The 24420-nt window shown below is 38.2% G+C and overlaps 3 protein-coding genes across 7 annotated transcripts in view; all 3 read right to left on the reverse strand.

Annotated features, from left to right (window-relative positions):
• Positions 1-769: 769 nt before the first annotated feature.
• Positions 770-10747, reverse strand: pkd2l1 (polycystic kidney disease 2-like 1). 2 transcript variants are annotated; one of them, XM_020047195.2, is made up of 15 exons: positions 10390-10747; positions 10144-10257; positions 8867-8994; positions 8428-8681; positions 8014-8172; positions 7271-7499; positions 6553-6723; positions 6264-6445; positions 6013-6133; positions 5812-5910; positions 3583-3704; positions 3362-3479; positions 3140-3267; positions 2438-2564; positions 770-2045 (listed from the first exon to the last, which is right to left on the reverse strand). In XM_020047195.2, exons 1-15 carry the CDS (start codon positions 10670-10672, stop codon positions 1920-1922), a joined length of 2361 nt encoding a protein of 786 aa, XP_019902754.1. In that variant the 5' UTR covers positions 10673-10747; the 3' UTR covers positions 770-1919. The 2 variants fall into 2 exon arrangements, with proteins under 2 accessions (XP_019902754.1, XP_010899842.1); XM_010901540.3 differs by having other exon boundaries at positions 8014-8238.
• A 2481-nt stretch (positions 10748-13228) lies between these two features.
• On the reverse strand, positions 13229-14520 carry atoh7 (atonal bHLH transcription factor 7). Its single transcript, XM_010901539.3, has one exon. The coding sequence runs from the start codon at positions 14211-14213 to the stop codon at positions 13773-13775; it is 441 nt and encodes a 146-aa protein (XP_010899841.1). The 5' UTR covers positions 14214-14520; the 3' UTR covers positions 13229-13772.
• An 8574-nt stretch (positions 14521-23094) lies between these two features.
• mypn (myopalladin) overlaps positions 23095-24420 on the reverse strand; it is a 28282-nt gene continuing 26956 nt past the window's right edge. For all 4 annotated transcript variants that reach the window (XM_010901509.4, XM_020047684.3, XM_013132142.4 and 1 more), the window contains one exon: positions 23095-24057. In XM_010901509.4, the coding sequence (XP_010899811.2) occupies positions 23879-24057 (179 nt within the window). In that variant the 3' untranslated portion in view covers positions 23095-23878. The remainder of the gene's footprint in view (positions 24058-24420) is intronic.

Genomic DNA, 24420 nt, shown 5'->3' on the forward strand with positions numbered 1-24420 from the left:
AATAGAGTGACAGGTGTGAGCATGCAAAGTGGTCTGGTTCAACATTGCTCCCTTGTGGTCAATCGATAAATCCAACTCATGCACGACACCAAACGTTCTGCAACTGCTTCTGCACTGGCAGAAGGCGTTACAACTCATTAGTATGCCACACATCCGTTCGTTCAATGTATGTGGAGAATATTTCTCCTTGCGTCCCACACCCCAATCTCCCTCCAAAAACCAATCAAACGAAAAGGCCAGCTGTACCCTCCCTTAAGTCAGACCCCCTTCACCCTTGGTCCCGAGACGCTGTGTTGCGTAATCTACTGTACCTGCTAAAACCTTGCTTATAGATTAAATAATGACAACTTACCAATGTTTTTGCTAAGCTGATCATTAGTGTCGTCACCAGTCTAATAGTGGAATTAACAAAAAACTTTGCACTTGTCCAGTAGAATTTAGGATGTTCTGGAAACAAAGGGAGAGTCCGATGGCATAGTGGATGGGTGCACTTCATAAACAGTCCACTGAATTTTGTATACTTTAGGATGAACTGGACATGAAACAAAATATTTTGCCACAAGTTTGCATTTGGAAAAGAGGAGCAGCAACAGAAAATTCTTCCTAACTTCAGGCAATGATCAAACCCTTTATCCTTAGCTAAGCTCTTCATTCTGCCACCTCTGGTCTCTTGGCTGTCTCACAACCAACAGGAGGGCCGTTCAGCCCAGTCAAAACTTGTTTGCCGTGCACCCAACGATGGAACTAGCTTCCCCTTGGAACTAAGACAGCGAAGTCCATGCTCATTTTCAGAGAACTCGTTCGGTTGAATTACAATCAATCAGAATGATTCAAACTGATGCCTCCCTCCCAGACAAGCTCAACACATTCTATGGTCTCTGTGAACCAAGAAAAAACTTGCTAATCTCGTGTTGCGCTGTTCGCTCAAAGTCATCACCAACACACAGGGAGAAGGCTTCCCATGGTAAACACCACAATCAGTTTGCAAGTGGCAGACCCACCAAAAACGAGTAGCTAGAGCAAGATGTGACAAGGCACAGATGCGCACATTTTCTATTTTCGATGGGAGTGTCCTCCTGACCATGGTTGGCCTGGGTTGTGGTAACAGCTGCACTTTGATGCAATGCATTAGATCACTGTGACACTCAGGAGGCCCTTAAAGTTAGAATGGGTTACATTATACATTATCATAGTGTAACCTTAAAAGTAGGGACATACCAGTGGTCATACATTTTTTTTGTAAGGTTTAGAGATACTGAAGGAAAAGAAATCCAACAATCTGACTAATAATTGCTCAATAAAAACACATACAATGAGCAAAAGCATTTAACTGAGGCCAACTTAACATTAGATATACCTATTACATGATTTAACAATATTCCACATTTAAACAAAGGCCCAGTAGTCAAAATATAGATACATTGTCTTAGTTGTTTTAAGGTAGAAGTACAATAATACATATTAAGTGCAATGGTGAGATGATGGAAGTACTTATGTAGAATAGAATATTGCACATTTAACTTTCATCTTGTATTCAAATTCATAAGTAAATCTTCAGAAAGACCTCAACATCAATTAAGATAAACACATCAATAAACATACAGTCACAAAGCCCAGAACAAATGTATAGACAGTACAAGTAATACAAACTAACATTTGCTGCGCAATTGTATCCTTTCTATAGATTAATAGTAACGTGCCATTTGAAGTTGCACTTTTTTTAACATTTGTATTCATATTGTATTTAATTCCCCAGTATTTTCCTAGGTTGACTAAGGGGAGCAAATAGGGTTAACAGCCTTGCTCAAGGACTTAACAGCACGTTTTACTAAGTATAGTAAATACAATACTTTATTCATGGGATATTGTTTATTTAACAGACATTTTGTAAAATAGCTAGTGTGTCTTTAAATGGGCTTTCACATGTGGCTGTTAACCTTTGGCCAGCCTTTCCCAGAAGAATTGATGGAAGTCCAGGGTGTCATCTCAGCACCTGTCCCCTTGTCCAGATGCACCAGAATATTCTCATCCATAGAGGTTTCATTCTGGGATACAGTAGACAAAGTAATTCAATACCAAAATGCATGACATAGTCGCATGAATAGAAAATGTGCTCAAGCAAAAACTTAAATGAATAATAAACATGTTCAGTACAGAAAACCTGAAATAATACATTTGTTTTTAATAATTAATGAAAAACCCAGCAAGTTGATTGAATAAAAAATATTTGCAAAGAAAGAACATTTGATTAATTACTCAAAATGATTTAAAACACTTGACTAAACACAAGACATACTCAAGACAGCATACATATTTTTATGCAAAATCTTATTTTGCATAAAATCATTTTTCAGACAGAAAAAAATATTTATGCTCATGGCAGAAAACATGACTGACTTTCGACCATTCTCACATTTTCTGGGGTGATGGCACTTACTTCTCCGATTGTCTTCTTCCCCTTAATTCTATTGCTTTCTTGGAGCTCGAGGTTCTCCATGACTATGTCCATCTTGGTTATTATAACAGCTACTGAGTGTTCTAGTTGGAGAACCTGTCTGACCAACCTTTGATGGAATAGAGGGGGGAAAAGCAATTGTGTAAAACGTGAACTAATTCAATGGCTGTGTGGTTTCTGTATGTAGTGCTTCTGAAATGTACTGTAGATCTTGTTTCATAGACTAAAGCCAGACAAATCAATGCATGGACAATATACATTTGTAGCTAGGTATGTATCAGCTGTTGATGTTGCATACGGTATGTTTGTTTTTAGGATATGTTTTTAACAAAGTGGCCATGCCGTCAAGTGAAAAAATAATCAGCTTTCAGCTCTTAGGCTGGGATTTTTTGTGTATTTTCCAATGTTTGTGCAGTGTTGTTGATCACATCCTGGGTGTTTTTTACTTACTATTCACTGTGTATTTGCATGTTTTTTGGAACTGCTTCTTAAAAAATATTTCTGATTAAATTATTTCTTTATGACCAGGAAAGGCATGTCTGAGATGGTTTTGACCAGGTAGTATTGAATATATAGTACCTAAAACAAGTCTTAGAATTAATTTGTTCTTTTGGAAAAAGAGCAACTGCCTAAATATTGCAATTGATTGGAGTCCTCAAAATGTCATCCATATACTCAACACACCTTTGAAAGTCCTGCTCCACCCGAGCGCAACTTGGCTTGTCATGCTCATCTACATCCACAGCTGATTTCTCTACAGGGCCATTCCCGATATTGTTTCCAAGGTGGTCAAGTTCGGCACTAAGAGCATCCTTGAGATATGAGTAAAGACATACATGGAATTGTAATATCCTGTAAATAGCAGAGGTGTTATGTTAAATTACTGGATTAACCAAATTCACCAACCCGTTTTTTCTCCAGCTCCCTCTTCATTCTGTCCTGCTCTTCTTGGTCCAGAATTTGGTTTCCGTCATGATCAAATTTGGAGAAAGCTTTAGTGATCTCATGGTCAGCGTGTCCCAACCTGTATAGTTTACAAGTGAGGAGAGTATAGACTATAACATTTGATTACTACTTTGATGTATTTCTACAGATTTTCTACTGTCTGTAAGGATGTTGTGACCTACTCTTTTAAGGTTTCTCGAAAATCTTTGAATTCAAGATCTTTCGATCCAGATTCAAGGGCTTTCTGAACATCAGATATCTTCTCTTTTTTCAGTTTCAGTTTCATAAACGTATTCATGTAGCTCTGAAACATAAAAATATATAAATGTTTATACATGCCTCATGATGGAAGATTAAATATCCATTTATTCAAATGTTAACCCATTAAACATACAGTATCTCACAAAAGTGAGTACACCCTTCGCATTTTTGCAAATATTTGATTATATCTTTTCATCTGACAACACTGAAGAAATGACACCTTGCTACAATGTGAAGTAGTGAGTGGACAGCTTGTATAACCGTGTAAATTTGCTGTCCCCTCAAAATATCGCCACACACAGCCATTAATGTGTAAACCACTGGCAACAAAAGTGAGTACACCCCTAAGTGAAAAGACCATACAGCGTTTTAACAGGACAGATTCCACTCAGAACAGGCCTCGCCATGGTTGACCAAAGAAGTTGAGTGCACGTGCTCATTGTCATATCCAGAGGTTGTCTATGGGAAATGGACATATGAGTGCTGCCAGCATTGCTGCAGAGGTTGAAGAGGTGGGGGTCAGCCTGTCAATGCTCAGACCATACGCAGCACACTGTATCAAATTGGTCTGCATGGCTATTGTCCCAGAAGGAAGCCTCTTCTAAAGATGATGCACAAGAAAGCCGAAAAACAGTTTGCTGAAGACAAGCAGACTAAGGACATTGATTACTGGAAGCATGTCCTGTGGTCTGATGAGACCAAGATAAACGTATTTGGTTCAGATGGTGTCAAGCGTGTGTGGCGGCAACCAGGTGAGGAGTACAAAGACAAGTGTGTCTTGCCTACAGTCAAGCATGGTGGTGGGAGTTTCATGGTCTGGGGGTGCATGAGTGCTGCCGGCACTGGGGAGCTACAGTTCATTGAGGGAACCATGAATGTCAACATGTACTGTAACATACTGAAGCAGAGCATGATCCCCTCCCTTCGGAGACTGGGCCACAGGGCAGTATTTCAACATGATAACGACCCCAAACACACCTCCAAGATGACCACTGCCTTGCTAAAGAAGCTGAGGGTAAAGGTGATGGACTGGCCAAGCATGTCTCCAGACCTAAACCCTATTGAGCATCTGTGGGGCATCCTCAAACAGAAAGTGGAGGGGCACAAGTCTCTAACATCCACCAGCTCCGTGATGTCATCATGGAGGAGTCGAAGAGGTCTCCAGTGGCAACCTGTGAAGCTCTGGTGAACTCCATGCCCAAGAGGGTTAAGGCAGTGCTGGAAAATAATGGTGGCCACACAAAATATTGACACATTGGGCCCAATTCTGACATTTTCACTTTTGTGAAAACTCACTTTTGTTGCCAGCGGTTTAGACATTAATGGCTGTGTGTTGTTATTTTGAGGGCACAGCAAATTAACATTGTTATACAAGTTCTACACTCACTACTTTACATTGTAGCAAAGTGTCATTTCTTCAGTGTTGTCACAAAGATATCATCTAATATTTGCAAAAGTGTGAGGGGTGTACTCACTTTTGTGAGATACTGTACATAGCACTTTAAGGAACTGTATTCCTTTAATGCATTGCATATAGGCTTATTGTAAATTATGTTTTGAATCAACTCCCACATTGTTATAATAAGCATTACCATTCAAAAGTTTGGGGTCACTTAGAAATGTCCTTGTTTTCAAAATAAATGCTATTTTCTGTCCATTAAATAACATAAAATTGATCAAAAATACAGTGTAGACATTGTTAATGTTGTAAATGGCTATTGTAGCCGGCACATTTTTTATGGAAGATCTACATAGGCATACAGAGGTGCATTATCAGCAACCATCAGTCCTGTGTTACAATGCCACATCATGTTTGCTAATCCAAATCTATAATTTTTAAAGGCCAAGTGATCATTAGAAACCTGTTTTTCAATGATGTTAGCCTAGCTGAAAACAGTTGTGCTGGTTAAAGAAGCAATAAAGCTGGACTTCTTTAGACTACTTGAGTATCTGGAGCATCAGCATTTGTGTGTTTGGTGACAGGCTCAAAATGGCCAGAAACAAAGAAGTTTCTTCTGAATCTCATCAGTCTATTCTTATTCTGAGAAATTAATAAGTAAAAATAAAAATCATTATTTCTTAACTTTTGTTTTCATGAAAAACAAGGACATTTCTAACCCCAAACCTTTGAATGGTGGTGTATATTTTACCTTTTTGATGATATCAGTAATCTGCAGGTCATCTTTTTGGGATGACAACTCTTCTTTGACCTCAGAATATGTGTCATTGATGATGGCAAGAAACATGTTCTAGTGGGGAAACAATCCATGATAATAAGACACTGAAGTTTAGTTAATTATAATAATCTAGCTAAATTAAGATTATTTGGTATTTTGTTGAGTTCAACCTACAAGCAACACAAAGAAGACAAAAAACACATAGGTGACAAAATAGATTGGCCCCAAGATTCTGTTTGCTTGATCAATGGCATCAAAATCGAAATCTCCAAGAATAATCCGGAACTGTGTGAAGCTACAGAGGAAAATAAAGTAGATTAATTGATTAATATTTTTACACAAATTCTTAAACACAGGCCAATTCCTTGCTGTCTTGATATTAGAAAATATGTCTTTTAGAATGGATGGACTCTGTACTCTCTTACATGCATTTGACAAAGGTGCTGAACAATTGGACCTGGGTTCCAAAGAGCAGGTAGCCGAGCTGAGCGTAGGCAAAAAATACAATGAAGAACATAATGGCGAATCCCATTATGTCTTTGGCACAGCGGCCCAGAGTGGAGGACAGCTGAGTCATAGTCTTATTGAAACTGATGTACTTGAAAATCTGCAGAGGCAAAAAACAAGCATAGTCAAGGATTGAGGGCACTGTCAACAAAATAATAAACAAGACACAATGAAGTATTTATACATTAAAAGAAATAAGTATTCTACCTTGATCCAGGCGAAGAACAAGTTTACCGCATTCATGTTGTTGTATTGTGTTTGCCAGAATGCAAGAAATCCAAAATCTGCATAAATGTCAGGTTGTTCTAAAAGTTTGTCTAGTAAATTGTCCACCTTAATGGTGCGAAAAACATTGAAGATGATTGCAACAACCGCAAGCTGTGAAAAAAAAATATAGTTTTTATTTTTACTTATTAATCAACTTCCATCATCATCCTCCTCCTTTTTCATCTATTTTCAAATCTTTCTACTTCAATTTGACCCTGTTTTTTCCCCTCCCCTCTGAAGTTGTGAATCAAATTCATATTTATAACCATGCCCAATCATAGCAACACCTGGTAGGCTCACAATAGTTGAGTTGAAGTTCAAGTCATTTTGCTTTGTATCACACTGTTTGCTCAACGAGAAACTACTTTCCAGCACCTACGTGCTTTCTGGAGCACACATTCTCTGGCCAAAACCACAATTTAGCTTGCAGGCATCCAATCTACCACAGGGAGTCACTAGAACCCAATAAGGCATGGGACTGCCACTGACCTAAACATTGTTTTCCCCATTTGCACAGGCATTGTTGCATGCTCTTTAACTTTGTAGGTTACCAGCCACCTCTGGTTGATATGGAACTGAAGTATCTATTATATTAGAGATTGATGAGATCTAATACTGAGAACTTGATTGAGAATTATGATTGAGCCGGTCCTCTCACCAGTATGACAACCACATCCAGAGTGTTCCAGATGCTGCTGAAGTAGGAGAACCCATGGATTCTGAGTTCAAGCGTCTCTTCTACAATGTAGTAGAGGATGAACAGGCAGAAGACCGACTCACAGCCCATGATAAAGTAGTCCCAGGTGGAGATGTAACGGATTAGCTTTACCGTTCTTATCTGATAGGAGGTTATCGCTCCACCAGTGGCTGGAAATTCAACCAATAATCTGCAGAAAAGAGAGTAACTTTGAAACATTTGTTATTTGTTAATATCTTTTTTATAATTATGCTGAGTGGTCCCATCTGTAGTTTTAATTTCATCATATTTTGCAGCATCCTATTAAACCAAATCAAAAGATGAATTTGTATTATCATCATAGGCACTTTGTTGTCTATAGGAATTGTAAAGGTTTAAACATTTATTGTGTATGAAAAAAGTTCAACGTTAAGTCAGTATCCTCTCAAGGTGGGGTATTAAAAAGGTATTGATTAGAGGATTAAATACAACGTTTTACTCATGCTTGGTAAACAAAATCATATTCTTTGAGCAGTTATACTGAGAGGTCAGTGGTTCCCAGCCAAGGACTGTCTGACCCCTGACTCATGAGACCATAAACTCCACTTGTGGAATGATGGGACAAAATTCATTAGGCGGTTCAGTAACCAAAAAGGGTTTCAAACTGCTGGTTTGGAGTATAGAGGCCGTATTTGTCTTGAAATAATTGCTTCTGTTTCACTTACGTGATGACACAGAACAGATTGATGTTGGCGTTGTAAGTGGAGAAGTCGATGAACACGGCCCTGGTGCCACGGTCCAACCAAAGGTTGTTCATCAACTCGGCCAAGACCGCAGCACTCTGCTCCTTGGTTTTGTTCAGGTCCTGGTAGTAACCTCCGCCGCTGTAGGTGGCAAGCAGACCCCAATATGAAGAGCCTTTCATCTCTTTCTCAGTGTGGTATTGCCACCTGCGGACATGGAGGACATAGGGGGTTTTAGCTGTTCTGATCTAGAGACAGTTCAGTATGTTCTTATTAATGTCTATTTAATTTAAACTGTAGGTGGTCTGAATGGATGGATTTAAACCACTATGCTGACCTAGGTGTGGACTAGGCCACATCAGGACCAACAAATGTTTAGAAGAACAATTGACTCACGCAGTTCCATTGATGAGTCCAAAGTTATTCTCATCCTCCTTTTTCTCATTGTAGACATCATAGCATCCATAGATCTCGTTGTGGAAATCCTTTGCGACAATACAGGAATTGTTCACCACTTTGATTTGTCTTATCCTGGGAACCCCTAGCAACATGTTCTCATAGTAGATGAAGGACTGGTCCCCATTATTCAGAGACTGGTTGTTGTACCATTTGGTCCAATAGAGGCCGTCCAGCAGAGGACCCTGGGCAAACTGTTCAAAGAAGAGGGCAGGTAGGCTAGGTAACAACATAAACAGGTAGAGTCATTTGTGCAACCATTTTGTTACCAATCCATTTCCTTGCATTTAGCATTATTTTCCATCTAATGATAACAGTCATAACATTAGTCCTATTTAGTTCAGTATGCATGTGACGTACAACCGGAGAGAGTACTTACGGTCCAGAAGTCATCCATGCTGCCTATGGACTGAAACTGTACTCCACTGGGGCTGGGCGTGTTCACAAACAGGTCTGTCATGACTGTGGTGTAGTAGTAGGCATTGGAGCTGGTCATGCCATATGTCACTGAAAGACAACACATAGCTGCATTGTCATGTCCAGCCGTTCATTGGTAATACCACGCTTTGCCCAGGGCTCAGTAGGACCATGTTGTTCTTTCAAAAGCCCAGGATAAGGAAAGTCTGAAATAGACACGGGTGCCACAGACGCTCATTCAATATTTGTTGACATATTTGTGACAGTCTCGTCACAAAAATCAAAGGGGCCCGGAATAGGGCAGGTAATTTGTTTGAAGAGAGAGCACACTATGACAAACCAAATAGCCTTGTCAAACAATGTATTTTTTACACAGACAAAGCAACAATGGCTTAGGAGCTGTGCTCTTATCAGTAAAAGGCAGGAGAGCACTGATCATGTTCCTTCAGTAATATCCAGCTCGACAAAGCCTTCCAGCCAGAGAAGGGTCTTTTATCATAGGGCAATAAAACTGATTGAAACTTGTGATGATTAATCAACGCTTTACACATTATGCTTGTCACAGCAAAGAAATCATTTAGAAACTGATTACACAGACAAGACAATTTTATTTGGTTTACTTGTTTTCTAGTAATCTACAGCATTTCTAGATTAATATGCAAAACATGAAGCATACTTTTGCTTAACTAGACATGGTATGCATTTACATGACATATATACATACTTAATATACTCTGATGAAGACTTCTAGTCGAAACACATTTTATTGTGGGCCAGGAATAAACCAAATGCAATGTATGAGTTCTGATTGTTGTCTTATCTTTGGGGTATGCTATCTGTTGGTCTCTTTTGAGTTATTAAAATAATGACAATTCAATCGCATTGCCACCTTTTATAGTCATTTAGCGTCAAATATTGTATTATTATCATATATATATATATTTTTTAGCAAATTACACCAGCCTAAAGGCACTCTATGTCTTATGGAATACAATTAACCACTGAACAACACTGACTGTTCCTGAAATGTACCCCAACAGTAGTTTAGTAAAGGGATCAACTTTTCTAGTCATGATAATGAAGGAATACACTACACTACACTACAAAGGAATACAATGTATGTCTTTTACATTTAAAATGTAGTAATTATTTTGCATATTTAATATGCATTAATAATCACTCAGTAAGCATCAACACGAACAAATGCAGACATGTTGTATGTTGTGTGGATATACTCACGTAGACAGAGATCCACCAGGAACACCATGTAAACCAGTAACTCCCTCAGTGTAGTCTTAATGAACAGTTCCTTGTTGTCAGATGTATTCTCCGTCATCGTGGTGCCCCACAGTCCTACACAAAGACCGTTCCATCGTTTAAATTCAAATGCCATATAATGTTTAAGCACAGGTGAAACATTACAAATGAAACATTACAAATGAAGCACCAAAACAACAACACACTCGTATCCTAATTGATTCCTACCTTTAAAAAACGAGCAGCATCTGCCACGTTTTTTTGGGGCGCTTGTGTCCGGTGGATTGACCTCGGTTGGGAAAGGGCTCAGCGTGGCGAGTTTGCACATGCCGTCAAAGGAGCCTGGGGGGTAAATGGCCTGGGGGTTGTAGACAGTGCTGACGGCCCGGGGTAGGGTCAGAGGGGAGCCACAGTACCCGTGGTTCACCCAAGAGCCCTTCCCCAGGCTATCCAACTCACATTCCACCTCCCCACTGAGGTGACTCTCAGACCGGTTGTTAAAGCGTTGCATTGGTGCCTGTTTGGGATCCCTTGGCTGTACTCCGATATGGGAAATGACTACTGTGAGGATGAGATGTTAGTGTGGAAAGACTTGTTCAGCAACCTTCCATCAGCTGCTGGTCAGATCACTTTAAAGAGGGTTAATGACAAAAGAGGGAGGAGCTGTTCTTTTGTTGTTCACCATTTTACATTGTGACACACCATTTAAAAGACAACATACGCAGAAGCTGTATATTTACAGAACTGTGTTGCTTGCTCTTGTATGTTTTTTGCAGCATAATCAAATTGAATGTTAAACATATTTTTGGAGATAAAATACATTTTATATTATACCATTTGTTCGTTCCCAACTAAGTTTTTTAAAGTCAGAACCTGTTTACCAGTCATTACGAATTAGAGACATGCTGAACAGATTCATTGACCACATGTCAATGACTCTCTGGATATTCCACTGCCAGCTGATGACTGCTTGTGGTAGAACTATTCAGAATATGGTTTGAGTGTGCCTCAGATCTCAAGTCCAAAAACACATAATTTAATTAGGCAAGGCCATCTCATTAGCATATGCATTTTTGACTCTTTCAAGCATTCATATTTGACAGCATTCAGCCAACTGTCAAAAAGCATATTAAGTATGCAAACAACCCACAAAGCATTCATGGCCATCTGTGTAATTCACCTCATCACACGTACACGCACTAATTACTAGATAACTAAGTGTATGTTGAATGCGGTTGAAGGCACTTATACTGTAGGGTACAATTTAATTGAGATTAACTAATAAATGAAATCAAGCCATGTTCACTCTAGCTTGGCTAATTTGTAATGACAACCTCCTCTGAAGACAGTTTGTAGCAGCAAATACGTAAGTCATTTTTCCAAATTCATTAATTTACTTAGATTGAATCAATTTAGGATGGACATACATTTATGTGCATACTAACAGAGTGGGCAACATTATAATTTTTTTTTTTTTACCATGGAGCGTGTTCTGTGATATTTTCCCATAATAGTAAATGGAATGGTAATAATAACTCATTACCATTCCATAACAGAGTGTAACATTACTTTTCTAAACGTAATCGTAAGATACACAGCTAATCTCACGACAGCCAAAACCTAAAACATTTAGTTATATTGACACACCAGTAGCCAATGATGACTTATTTGAAAAGGCTTTGGCTTAAAATTATGATGAACAAATGTACAGACTGTAACGAACATTACTATATGAAGATTATGATGGCAGTTGTTAAATTGATTCAGCATTAAATGTCTTTCTATCACAACATACTTGGACCTCGAGTCCAGCCCTTGGGGCTTACGCCTCAGTGGCCATGAACAGGGGTATTAGGTACAGCCATCGCCCAACAAAGGAGTTTAATTTCTCTTCCTTGGCTGAGGCTTGTGGCAGAGTCTGGCGCACAGGCATACCCAATCAGATGTAGCTTGTGGCAACATTTTAAAATGTAGAATTGTCACTTTTCCATCCCTTAATCCTTGGGATTCAAACGGATGCAGGTTTGTTGTGGTCGTACGTCTGATCCAGCAGTACCTCTGTGACGTTGCGTTAAAGCATCCATTGCTTTTGTGATTTGTAAATTCCCATGGAGTTGATTTATGTGATTCAGTTGGAAGCACTGTTCAGGCTTACATCACCTACTTATTCTTTTTAGAAAATATTGACCAGGCATTTATCAGAAATAATGCACTTAGCCCAATCTCAAGTTAAAATGATTTAACTGTTCTGCATAGCACGACCTTAGTTTAAAAAAGAAATATTGCCTGACTGAGAACTTGATTGATGATGATGATTGAAGGATTTGATTTTGGGTCATGTCTGAACTTGACATGAAGCTCCAACCTAATATCCCAGGTTCTGGGTCCAAAAACAAGGCTCTTATGTTTATTTATGTTTTTGTAGACCATTGACGTATTCCTGTCTTATCTCTAAGAACAGGAGGTCTGAACAAAGAAAGAGCACATTGATTAGTGTGATGCAGGACCAGACTGACCCACCATCACTCTCACTTAAAGCTGACACTTCAATAAAACAGAAATGTTATATTTTTAGGTGCCCTTAAACCCCCTGTTTTCAGAGATAGAGCATGAATGGAATAAGGCAGTAAAGATTTACTGAATATGGATGGATGTGGTTAATGGTTGTTTTGGTTACTGGTTGTACTTTTCCCATTTATTTTTGTCTTTATTACAAACAAATCTATAATGGTTAATTACAAAAAAAGTGATTGTACCTACTGATTTGATGATAGATGAATCATGGCCCAGTTTAAAGGAAATATACTATCATCTGTAGTATTTGTCACTCTGGAAACATTAAGGGAGGAAATGGATGACAACCAAAACCTGCTGACTTCGATTGATGTCAGTTGCTCCTTGAGAGAATCAAATGTTAGCATGTATAGAATAATAAAACTTGACAACTTACAAGGAAATGTGTTAAAATAGCTGGCAACCTTTATTTTACAAAAACTTTTCTTAAACAATATGTAATCACTTGCAAAGTAACATTTACAATTTCCAAAATGTCTAGCTAATTGCTAGAGAACATTATGTTAACTAGACTCAATGACAAAATATCTTACATTTACAAAAATAGATTTCAAATGGTATTCAATTGTCTAATATCTTAAAATGCCACTGTTTGTCTACACAATAACAATAAGGGCAAATTAATAAAATTTTACTAAACCGATCAGCATTCATTAGAAATTGCACAATATAATGCAAGGGCCTCATCTGGCAGATTTGATACAAAGCAATACAATATGTCAGTGTTTACCAGGGAACAAAGTCTTTCTAAAATCAATTGCTGTAAAATCCACTGCAATGCAATTATACTAACTTGCTTTGCTTGGAACAATTTGAAATGTAATTTGTCATTTGTAAATGTATTTAAATAAACATTTGTCATGTCATTAAATATGAACCAACATCAATAAATAGATACATGATAAAAATATAAAAAAATAATAATACAAATGTATTTACTGGCTCTTGGGTTAGAGCAAATGCCTGAATTCTAAAATCAAGCACAGATTGTCAGTCACCTCAAACAGCATGACTTGTTTAGAACGTTTCCAACCCGTTTAGGTTGGAACTTGGAGGCCATCGCACTGGTATAGAAACGACGAATGCATGTACTCCTGTTGATCCGGAGAACCATACCCAGTAGTACTAAAACACTGATAGTTCTCAGGCTGCGCACAGTCAAACTGCAGGTCCAGCCACTGCCTGCTTGGAGCGTTACACCTCTGGGCATCTGTCAGGATCCGGTTGAGAGCCATGATGTAGCTGAGGGCCATCTGCAGGGTCTCGTATTTGGACAGTTGTTTATCCTGACCCCACTGCGGAACCACTTTACGCAGTCGGTCAAAGGCTGTGTTCAGTCCCTGCATTCTCTTCCTCTCACGGGCATTGGCTGCCATCCTCCGCCGTGTAGAACCCTCTGGAGAACCAGTCTTGGAATCCAGACTCTCAGATTCTGACCCCGAGTCAGATCCGGTGAAACTGGGCCGGCGGGACACCATGGTTTAGGTCACAAAAAGAAGACGATTTAGCTCACAGGAACTTCCTCTGGTTTATGTCACGAGTATGTTTCCAGTATCAGCTGAACTTTGGGGATGGAGACTCAATCTAATCCAATAGTGGGTTCTCCACCCGGCATTAGAATCTCAACCACAAGACTATCTGAAGACGTTGTCAGATTGCAATATGTAACCAAACGTTCTGATGTTGTTGTAGCTGTCTGAAGTCCTAAATAATCTATATGTGAATTGAACAATTAGAAATTCAGATACTTGGTCTCCCCTGCAAAGGCTAAGCAAACAAAACAGCTTCCGTGTCTCTGGTCTTGGGGAGACTGAGGAACAAGCTTTTTATATGACTATATGAGGAGATGAACAGGTGGCAGCAGGTGGGGTCCAATCTATCCCCCCTCCTCCCACCATCCAGCCCCAATATTGGTCCTTCCATCCTTAAAATTGCTTGCTGGGATAGACTCCCATGCAGACAAACACACACACACACTCCCAACTATCACACACACACACACAGTTACAAAAAGCACAAACAAAACCTTAATGAAATTCCAATTAAGTTGGCCTGTTCAATTTGGTGATGGCTTCACTTGGTCATGTTGGCTTCCCTCACAGCCATGTGTTGCAAAAACAAAAATCTACCATCTGGCAATGGAACTTATAGAGTAGATGATGCATTCTTATTCCTGTAAAGATAGTAACAAATGAAAGGAACATCGGCAAATGACAATTTGAAGGCTTCTGTTCAAGTGAAATTAGGAAATCAATATATATGAATACTTCTAATGCACAATAGATAAAGGAACAAAAGATGCAAAACAGGTGAACTCTTAATTTGTGAATATATGAGATTGGTTATAGTATAGATAATTAGGACCAGACTTGAAAATAAAAAAATTCTGATTCTGATTTAAAAGTTGAATGAATATGGTTTTTATTTTTTATTATTCACATGAATGTATTGACTATGAATTGCATTGTATAAGTAAATATATATATATTTTTGATACTATCTTATTTTAAAAATAAGTTTGAAAAAATTAAAGTGCATTGTACTACTGAAAGAGTACCACCTATTTTTTTGCTCATTTTAGGATTCCTTGTCTCCAAAGGATAATACTGGTAATCTCTGATAACCTGAGTCAGATTAGCCCCAGGGAAATAAGTGTAAGTGTGGCCACTAACCTCAGAGATTTAAAAAGTCTTCCAAACTTCCAGCACCCTGTGGAGCTGTTCTTTTCATTGGCTGGGATTAGCAAAATTAAAAGCACAAAGAACTAAACACATTTTAGGTCTTGTAAAACTTTAAATTTGATATTTAATTTAGCTTTGGGATTGGGATTTACATGATTAAACACTGATGAATAATATGTTAATGCTATTGTTTATTAGAACTTACTAAAAGACACAATGTTTGGTGGCTATTGCAGGTCTGTAAGCCTGTTTACCAATGCTTTGTTCTTAATCAAGCACAGTATGTGGTATACATTAGTATCCTCAAACACACTGGGGACCATGTGTGAAATAAATAATTGATCTGTCTAGTGGTCCGAGGAAATTAGACAGTCAAAAATGTGTTTGAGTGTCTGTCTTTTCCATCTGGTGCAAATTATTCCAGCAAGTGTTAAATTCAAGCAGGTAAACAACCAATCCCCTCCTTTCCAAATGTAAAAACTGTATACTAGCACACACAGGAAACACAACATAGGCTGATAAAATATTAGACAATTTTATGTCTGAATGATATTAATAGATTTGTATAACATCTGCACAAAATAACAGAAATAATGATTTCAGCAAACCAGCTTTTTTGCTGTCTTCACTTCTTGAAATATAAGAATGCCACACAGACATTTTTACGTGTGGAACTCAAGTGATAATACTTTAGAAAAATAAAACAGAGTGAGGAAGCTCAGTGTATTATGAATCATTAATGATTGTAGATGGCCAATATGATGTCTCGCCTGCTTGATATTGGGTCATGGACACAAGCTCATGCATTTTGAGGATGGACTGGTTTGCTGTGCAATTAGGCATATAATCCCTTCTACCAGTTTGGTTAATTGATTACAGATTGATGTAGTCAGCCAGCTGCTGCTCGTCTTGTTTGCGGATGAGGTCTCAGATGGTCTCCGATATTGCCACGTCTTCCAGCCTTGTTCTTCCCCTCGCTTATATAATTGGCTTGTCTGACGATGGTTGGTGGGTACTGCCTACTACACCTTCTGTCAAAAGCCATATGTCAGAGAACAAGGAGCGACCCCTCTGTTCTGATGGTGCCAAAGATCTTACACAATCCAGATATGTGTAGAAGTACTTGGAGATTAGGATTTAAGGCTTAAGAATAGGGAAAGTGTTACACTGTCAGTATTAGGGGCCCATAGTATGTTTTGCCTGTTTTGCCTAAACAAGGCAAAAGCTTTACAGTATATGCAACATACTTGGTAAAAAAAGGTTGGCTTACATGTTGTTATTAGTCTAGTACAACTAAGACTAAGACAAGATACCTCACAAGATTAGACAGATCTGAACAGTGAAACTAAACTATTATAATCCAACTTTAGAACTAACTAAACTATCCAACTTTAGAAAACCACTGACAGGTGATACTTCTGATTAGTATTAATCTAAAATAAAGATGGCCTAGACTGTGCAGCTGGCTGAAGTGTGGCTTTTGCTCCATGGGTCAAAGCGAATTGGCCAAGTATTGCCCAGTTTCAGGGATGGTATCCTAGGCAGGCCCTTGACTCATTGTGCATTAGCATCTCCCTCAGGCAGAGTGGATGCCTGCAAGGTATTGGGGCCTCGGTAAGAACCAATGATGCACAGTATAAAAAAAGACAGATATTAATTCAAATTATTCAAGATAGTTCAAGACAAACCATTAACAACAGAATTGTGAAATGTGGAGAATCAAACTTATTGTTGAGCAAAGCTTCTGTTGCAGCAGGTTGCCTTAAAATGTGATTTTGAATGAACCCACTGAGATACATTGCTACTTTCTTCTCTACACATTGCACATAAGTTCCAGGTATAAACAATGTGTGTTCTACACCTGCCTATAAATGTGAGCACAATCAGAATATTGACAAGATCAGAACAATAGACACATGTTAGCATCAGGTGTAAACAGGGTTTCTGTCTGGAGTTTCCAACCATACCCATTGCATTACAGACATAGCAGTAAAATAGTTAAATGTCAGGGTCCCATCAAATGACAGAAACATGAGTGTTTTTATCTGGCACCTACATTGGGACAATATACAGTACTACAAAACATCTAAGAGTCTAAGAATCTACTAGATTTAGATGCCAGGTACAGTGTTTAACTGACAGGTGATTCAAATCTGCAATCCACTGGAAGGTGATATATAATCTATACAAACACTTGGACTTTTATGACTTTTTGGACCTGTGTAAAGATTTTACCTCAGATGCAAAGGCATTTAATCTGTTTCACACATTAAGGGAGGAGCAGAGGCCATTCCATATTTTGCTGGTGGAGCATGTTTAGGTGGCTGCAGTGATGGAGGTTTGTTTGATTGCTATTTCGCTCTGAGCAACCGTTGATTAAAGCAGAGATAGGGATGGTGCTTTCTATCTTGAAAGCCAAACAGATGTCTGAGAACACTAACTCCGGCTTGTTGGGGCCTGTCAGGTTTACCCTCGGATTGGGCCACAGGGTCCCAGTCTCAGCCCCGAAGTGTTACACTGCTATATTATTGTGCCGTGGGTGTTGGCTCAGTTTCCCTTTTCCTTTGTAAATCTATGAAATGCCCTCTTTAAATTTTCCTTGTGTCCTGCTCCGTTTAAACTTAGAAGGACATGAGCCCTTGGACCACACCTCAGGACAACCAGGCCTGTTCAAAGTCCTCCTGGTTGTGTTGCATATCAAGTAGATGATATTACCTGACAATTTCAGCTGCCACTCCGATGACCATCCTTAATTGTCCTTGTCCATCAGCTCAAGCTAATTTTTACTCTTAAAATGTTCGCCTGGCACAGGCAGAAGAGGACTGGCCACCCCTCAAAGCTGGGTTCCTCTCTATGTTTCTTTCTAAGTTTTGATCCTTCTAGAAGAACGGCCATCACTAGTTTAGTGTTATATTGCGACAATTTCTGGTGGATTTCCAAATTATGTTTTATGATTTCTTCAGGATAGTCAAACACTTTGCTGGCTACACGATTGTCTCGTCATTTCACTTGACGAATCAGTTATCGTCACCTATATTGATACAGTAGTTATATTATCAATGTCATTCACAAATTCACAAATGGCTAATAAGCTGTTAAAATGACCAGTGCCAAAAGCCATACAGTTAATAGATGCTATTTGTGGTGGAGGTAAACTTAATAATAAACTTTACACAGGGTTGTTCCTGAATTCAAAGCTCAAAGGCAACAGCCTTCCCAAAATCTCACACCGCCTCAGTGTGTTGGCATGGCAAAACATGATTTTGCAGAATACAGTTAATGGTTAATGAAATCTGGCAACCTTGCATGCAGGACCACACAGGTCCAGACATCGCAGAGATGAGTAATGTCGGAAAAACAGGTGATCCTAGTTTTCTTTTACACCCAAGCATTTCATTAAAATGTAATAACCTCAAACAACATCTAATCCGCATAACCTTTTTTTTTTTACTTTTCAGCTGGCTTTTAGTAGCCTAAAATTACAGATTTGTTTTTAAAGAGAGATTGCGAGACAAACGAAGATGACTGGAGGAAAGACCATCAGATTAGGGTATGTACTATCACCAAAAACATTAGGCTATATTTGCAATATATAGTTTTTTACATATTTAAGTTACTAACAATATAAATATACGAACGTGAAGATGCTTGATCAGCAACGGTAGCAGAGCCTAGTAGAGCTGAATGAAGTCGAGGGAGATTAACGATGTAGCAAGGATGAGGATAAAACTTGACAAGGCTGTAATAAATACAGCTCTGTTTCGTTTTTTTATGCAAGTCTATATTAACAAGAACATAGCATAACAAAAATAGAAAACAATAATATTGATTAATTATAAAGCTGATGTTTGATTTCATATTTCTTTTTAAATAAATGTTAAATGTTAATAGTTCTAGGTTATGTTAAGAATAAATATATTGCTTGCATATTTTGGTTGATATTAGGGAGGACATTGTAGCGTGCATTAGCTGCTAAAGTGGACATGGACAACAGGTCAGATTTAACACTATAATAGTATTTTTCAAGTATGTAGCCACTTTATATAAAGTATTTCACAGAGAGGTGTCTGGTAGAGTGGGGTACCACCTTTGCCTAATAGTGACTGAACCAGTGAACACGACAGGCTAAGATGTAGCACACCATAGTCAAAGTTTATCAAATAAAACATAATTCGCCAACAACAAAATGGTGGCAAGTGAAAATGCTGAGTGGCTTGTAACTTTGGAAAACCACAAGCCACAGTGGCTGGTCAGCAGAAAAGTTAATGTTAAGCGCTGTATATACATATATTTTCAGCACAGCTCACAGTCCTATGACATATATTTAAATTCCAAAAGTATTTTAAAAATGATCATATTCAAATTACTATAGGATGAATAAAAGCAATGTGTATACAGGACTACAACAACCATGTACCAAACCTCATAGCATCTTCACTTATCAGACAGGCAGCAGCTGGTCAGATGAGGCAGGAGGCTGTAATTAGGTCAAGTAAGGTGAATGTAATTTCATGCCTATTTGAACTTTTTTCTTGTATAATTGGTCTGATAACCAATGCTTACTTGGTTTAACTTAGCATTGTCACTTGAAATGGCTGTAGCCTTAAGAAGAAAAAAGTAGTATACAAATAAATAATATAAAAAGCCTTTAAAAAGGTTGAAAATAAGATAAAGGGAACAACTGTGTAGAATTATATCTAATTACATTGCATTGTTGTAATATAAAATATAAGGTAAATATGAACTGTGTGGTGATAAAGATTTCCAAAATGTATACTATTCATAACAATGGGTAAATGTATTCAGCTATTGCCATACAAATGATCTACATATGGTTGTGCCATAAAGAAAATCGTAAGAGCCTGCTTGGTAAGGTTAAAGTTAGGGTGAGGTTTAGAATATTGATTAGTGCAAAGTTGAAGTTTATGGTAAGTGGATAGTGTAAAAGTTCTGTTTACAACTTGTCTATTTTAGATACAAAATACAAATAGTGTATTTACATACTTTTTAAGGTCTTGTGCATCAGTGTAGATAATTTTTCTACCAACTCTGGTGAGACTTTTTCCATTTAAAAATACAACAACCTACAGTTTATATCCATAATTACAATTATGTATTGATAATTAACATGACACATGTACAAAAATATATATTTGATTGAATAAATATAACTTTATTTTCAGGGGTGGGGACTATTTTACATGGTGCGACTTTACATTAATTGAATGTGTGCTAAAACACTATCAGTTTTTCAGTGATTAGCTAGAAGAGTGTGTATACATTGTCAACCAATCAAAACATACCTTATTCCACACATACATGTCATTCTCAGTTGAGTTTCCTAAAGCACACGTACCTACCAAGTTTCCCACAGCAATGGAAAAACAACAGTACATTTTTCAAAGTACAACTATAGTGGTATATTGCATAAATTGCTGTCACAATTTAGTTTCTTGATCTTAAATCCAGTTACCTACCTAAAAACAGCTGAAATAGCGGCACACAATTCCTCACCTTAAAAAGACACTTCTGTAAAGGAAACATCATGATATTGTTTGAAATTAAAACTATGAATAAGGCTTCGGGTACTGTTTAAAGTGGTTCCCCAACTTTTCCAGCCACTTTACCAACATCTTAATTTGCCACCCCTTAAGTACTCCCTTAGATGCATTTTACAAGGAGGCCTATGGTCTCATGATTCTTCTCAAGTACCAGTCCAACTATCCCCGGTTGGAAACAACCATTGTAAGCCAAACCATCCATTTATGAGGCAGTGAGAAGAAACAGAGCCATTTTTCACAAGAAATAACAATTCCAATTGGCGGTGCAATTTCATATGAGACTGGGTTGTAAATAGGAGTGCATTTATTTAGCATGTCAGTTACTAAACTTTGGTCAAATAATTGCCTCTTTATGAAAACCACATTGTTAAGGAATTGTTAATTCTCATGAGTTTTGCACTTGCAAAATGCTCTTGCAGTAAGTTAATGTCAGTTCACTTGCTATTCCAACTGCTATACGTATGCACTCACAACACAAAATAAACATGGTGCAAAAGTGCATTTACAGATCAAGTTTCCTTGTGAAATATTCTATGTTAACTACAAATCAAGAAAAATTCATTATGTCAAACCAATTTTAGATATTAAATTGTAGAGACAATAATATAATTTGCAATATATACAGTGGAGTCCCTAAGTATTTGGACAGAGACAAACATTTTGTTGTTTTGATTTTGTACTCCCACACACTGGATTTGAAATTAAACAATAACTAAGGGGTTTTATTTACAGACTGTAAGCTTACATTTTTTACATCGATTAATTGTGAACTGTGTAGCAATTACACCCCCTTTTACACATTGTAGCACCCCCTATTTTTGGGGACCGAAAGGAATTGGAGAAATTAAAATAATCTTAAATAAAGCTGGGTAAATAAGTACTGGGTTGCAAATCCTTTGCATTTGAAGACTGCCTGAAGACGCAGAGTATCTTCTCTGGTGATGCTCTGCCAGGCATGTACTGTAGCCATCAATTGGATTCCGGTTGGTTGATTCAATTGGCCAGTCAACAACATTCCACTCCAGTCAAGAACACACCCTAAAAAATCAGTCTACACTACAACCCCTATGTTGTTGTTTCATTTCAAATCCAAAGAGCTGCAGTACAGAGCCAACACAACTGTTCAAAAACTTATGAACTGCACAGTAAGTGTATTTTTCACTTTGTCTTTCTTTTTGCTTTATATTTAATGTTGGGTTATTCATAAACAACCAATCAACTACAGCTCTGGAAAAAAATAAGAGCCCACTGCACCTTTTTCTTTCCTCTCCACAAAAGTTGAAAAGGAAAGTTTGGAGTGAGGAACAGAAGTGTTCAATTTGCAGTGGTCTCTTAATTCTAACCTTTCTGTCCCTCACTCAAAACCTTACTTTTCGACATTTTTGGAAAGGAAAGAAAAAGGGGCAGTGGTCTCTTAATTTTTTCCGGAGCTGTATATTTTGTATGAACATTAAAATCAACAAATCTTTATTTGACACAAATATATACAGTGGGGAGAACAAGTATTTGATACACTGCTGATTTTGCAGGTTTTCCCCCTTACAAAGCATGTAGAAGTCTGTAATTATTTTATCATAGGTACTCTTCAACTGTGAGGTTTGCACATATTGCAGCAGGGATTTTGGCCCACTCCTCCATACAGACCTTCTCCAGATCCTTCAGGTTTCTGGGCTGTCACTGGGCAATACAGACTTTCAGTTCCCTCCAAAGATTTTCTATTGGGTTCAGGTCTGGAGACTGACTAGGCCACTCCAGGACCTTGATATGCTTCTTACGGAGCCACTCCTTAGTTGCCCTGGCTGTGTGTTTCGGGTCGTTGTCATGCTGGAAGACCCAGCCACGACCCATCTTCAATGCTCTTACTGAGGGAAGGAGGTTGATGGCCAAGATCTCGCGTTGTTGGCCATTCTCCCCTCAATACTGGTTGGTAGGTGATCAAATACTTACGTCATGCAATAAAATGCAAATTAATTATTTAAAAATCATACCATGTGATTCTCTGGATTTTTGTTTTAGATTCCACCTCTCACAGTTGAAGTTCTACCTATGATAACAATTACAGACCTCTACATGCTTTGTAAGTTGGAAAACCTGCAAAATCGGCAGTGTATCAAATACTTGTTCTCCCCACTGTAAGTTTGCAATAAAAACTAAAACAAGCAAAACATAACAAAACCAAAAAAATGCTAAAGATTAGGAGGAAGTTGAAATGTTTGATTATGATCACTATCAACATAGATCAACCTTCTCAATATCAAACTAATCAAAAAGTAGAAAATATTTTACTATAACAAAATCATATTAATTAAAAGATGACTCCTGAATCAGTGGCTTATGTACTAAGACTTTGCAAGATTTTCTGATTTGTGTTAAGAGGCTTTAAATGATATAATTCAATATGAATGGCAGAAAGCACAGCAGTGTGTTGGCAGTTAAAAATGTAAAAGGTTTTTGTCATTCTAATTTGAATATATTACTTCAAATGTTTAACACAAACAAGATTACACAAACCGCTCAGATTATAGTTCTCCCATTGGCCAACACATGTTAGAATAACTAGCAGATTAGTCATCTCAAGGTGTCCGAGAGGACCCAAACTCCACAGACACAAATGTAACTCTTGACCTGAACTAAAAGCCTTTTCAATGGACATTCTCTATTTGGAAATGCATTTTAGTGCAGTATTTGGCTAACTATGTGTTTGGGTAGTTGGCATTAAATTAAGGTAGTTTGAAGGTTCAATGAGCTAAGGGTGAAGTGTGGTGGTAGTGATGGCGGTGGTGGAGTCTAACTCCAAAATATTTCTTAAGCTTTTAACAGGGAATTTCGGAACATCCTGTGCAATATGGGAACATTTACAGACTCATCAAAACCTTTAGATGAAGGGTCCTTACAGGCTTCTCACAGCTCATCGCTCTCCAGGTGGGCCTCCACAGGTGAGCTAGAGAACAGGATGGGACTGTTGTCCGTCGTTGGGAAGGCATACTTGATGTCTAAGCCCTGTCCCGTCAGCGCTGCATATCGACTGCCCTGCCGTGGTGTCTTCTTCAAAGGCAGTGGGACATGCTGATGCCACTGGGCTGTATATGACACAGATGGCTCCAGGAATTGTAGTCAATGTACTGTAATTTATATCTCAATATATGTTCGGTACAATCATTGGTAGTGCTGGCTCTAGCCTTTTGGGGGCCTCAAGCAAAATTTGATTTGGGGAGCCCTCTCCCTTATTGGTCTGAGGCCCCCTAGCGATCTGGGGCCCTGAGCAGCTGCTTATGTCACTTATGTCTAGAACCGGCCCTAATCATCTATTGACATTTCTATGCCTTCAAAATTATTGACAATTCTAATCTACCACTGTGTCAGGTAGGAGAAAGCTATTACAAATATTGATATATTTTTGACATTTTTTATTATCATTACTATTACCCATCCAGATTAAGTAT

Source organism: Esox lucius, chromosome 6 (genome assembly GCF_011004845.1).
Source record: "Esox lucius isolate fEsoLuc1 chromosome 6, fEsoLuc1.pri, whole genome shotgun sequence".
Lineage (NCBI taxonomy): Eukaryota > Metazoa > Chordata > Actinopteri > Esociformes > Esocidae > Esox > Esox lucius.

Bases quoted from the DNA above. Each gene is read 5' to 3' on its own strand.
- pkd2l1 (XM_010901540.3), bottom strand. From the start codon at position 10,672: ATGCAACGCTTTAACAACCGGTCTGAGAGTCACCTCAGTGGGGAGGTG. The intron at 3,480-3,582 runs GTAGGTCACAAC...TAAACTATACAG, and splicing joins TTTCGAGAAACCTTAAAAGA to GTTGGGACACGCTGACCATG. The intron at 3,268-3,361 runs GTTGGTGAATTT...TCATATCTCAAG, and splicing joins GGGAGCTGGAGAAAAAACGG to GATGCTCTTAGTGCCGAACT.
- atoh7 (XM_010901539.3), bottom strand. From the start codon at position 14,213: ATGGTGTCCCGCCGGCCCAGTTTCACCGGATCTGACTCGGGGTCAGAA.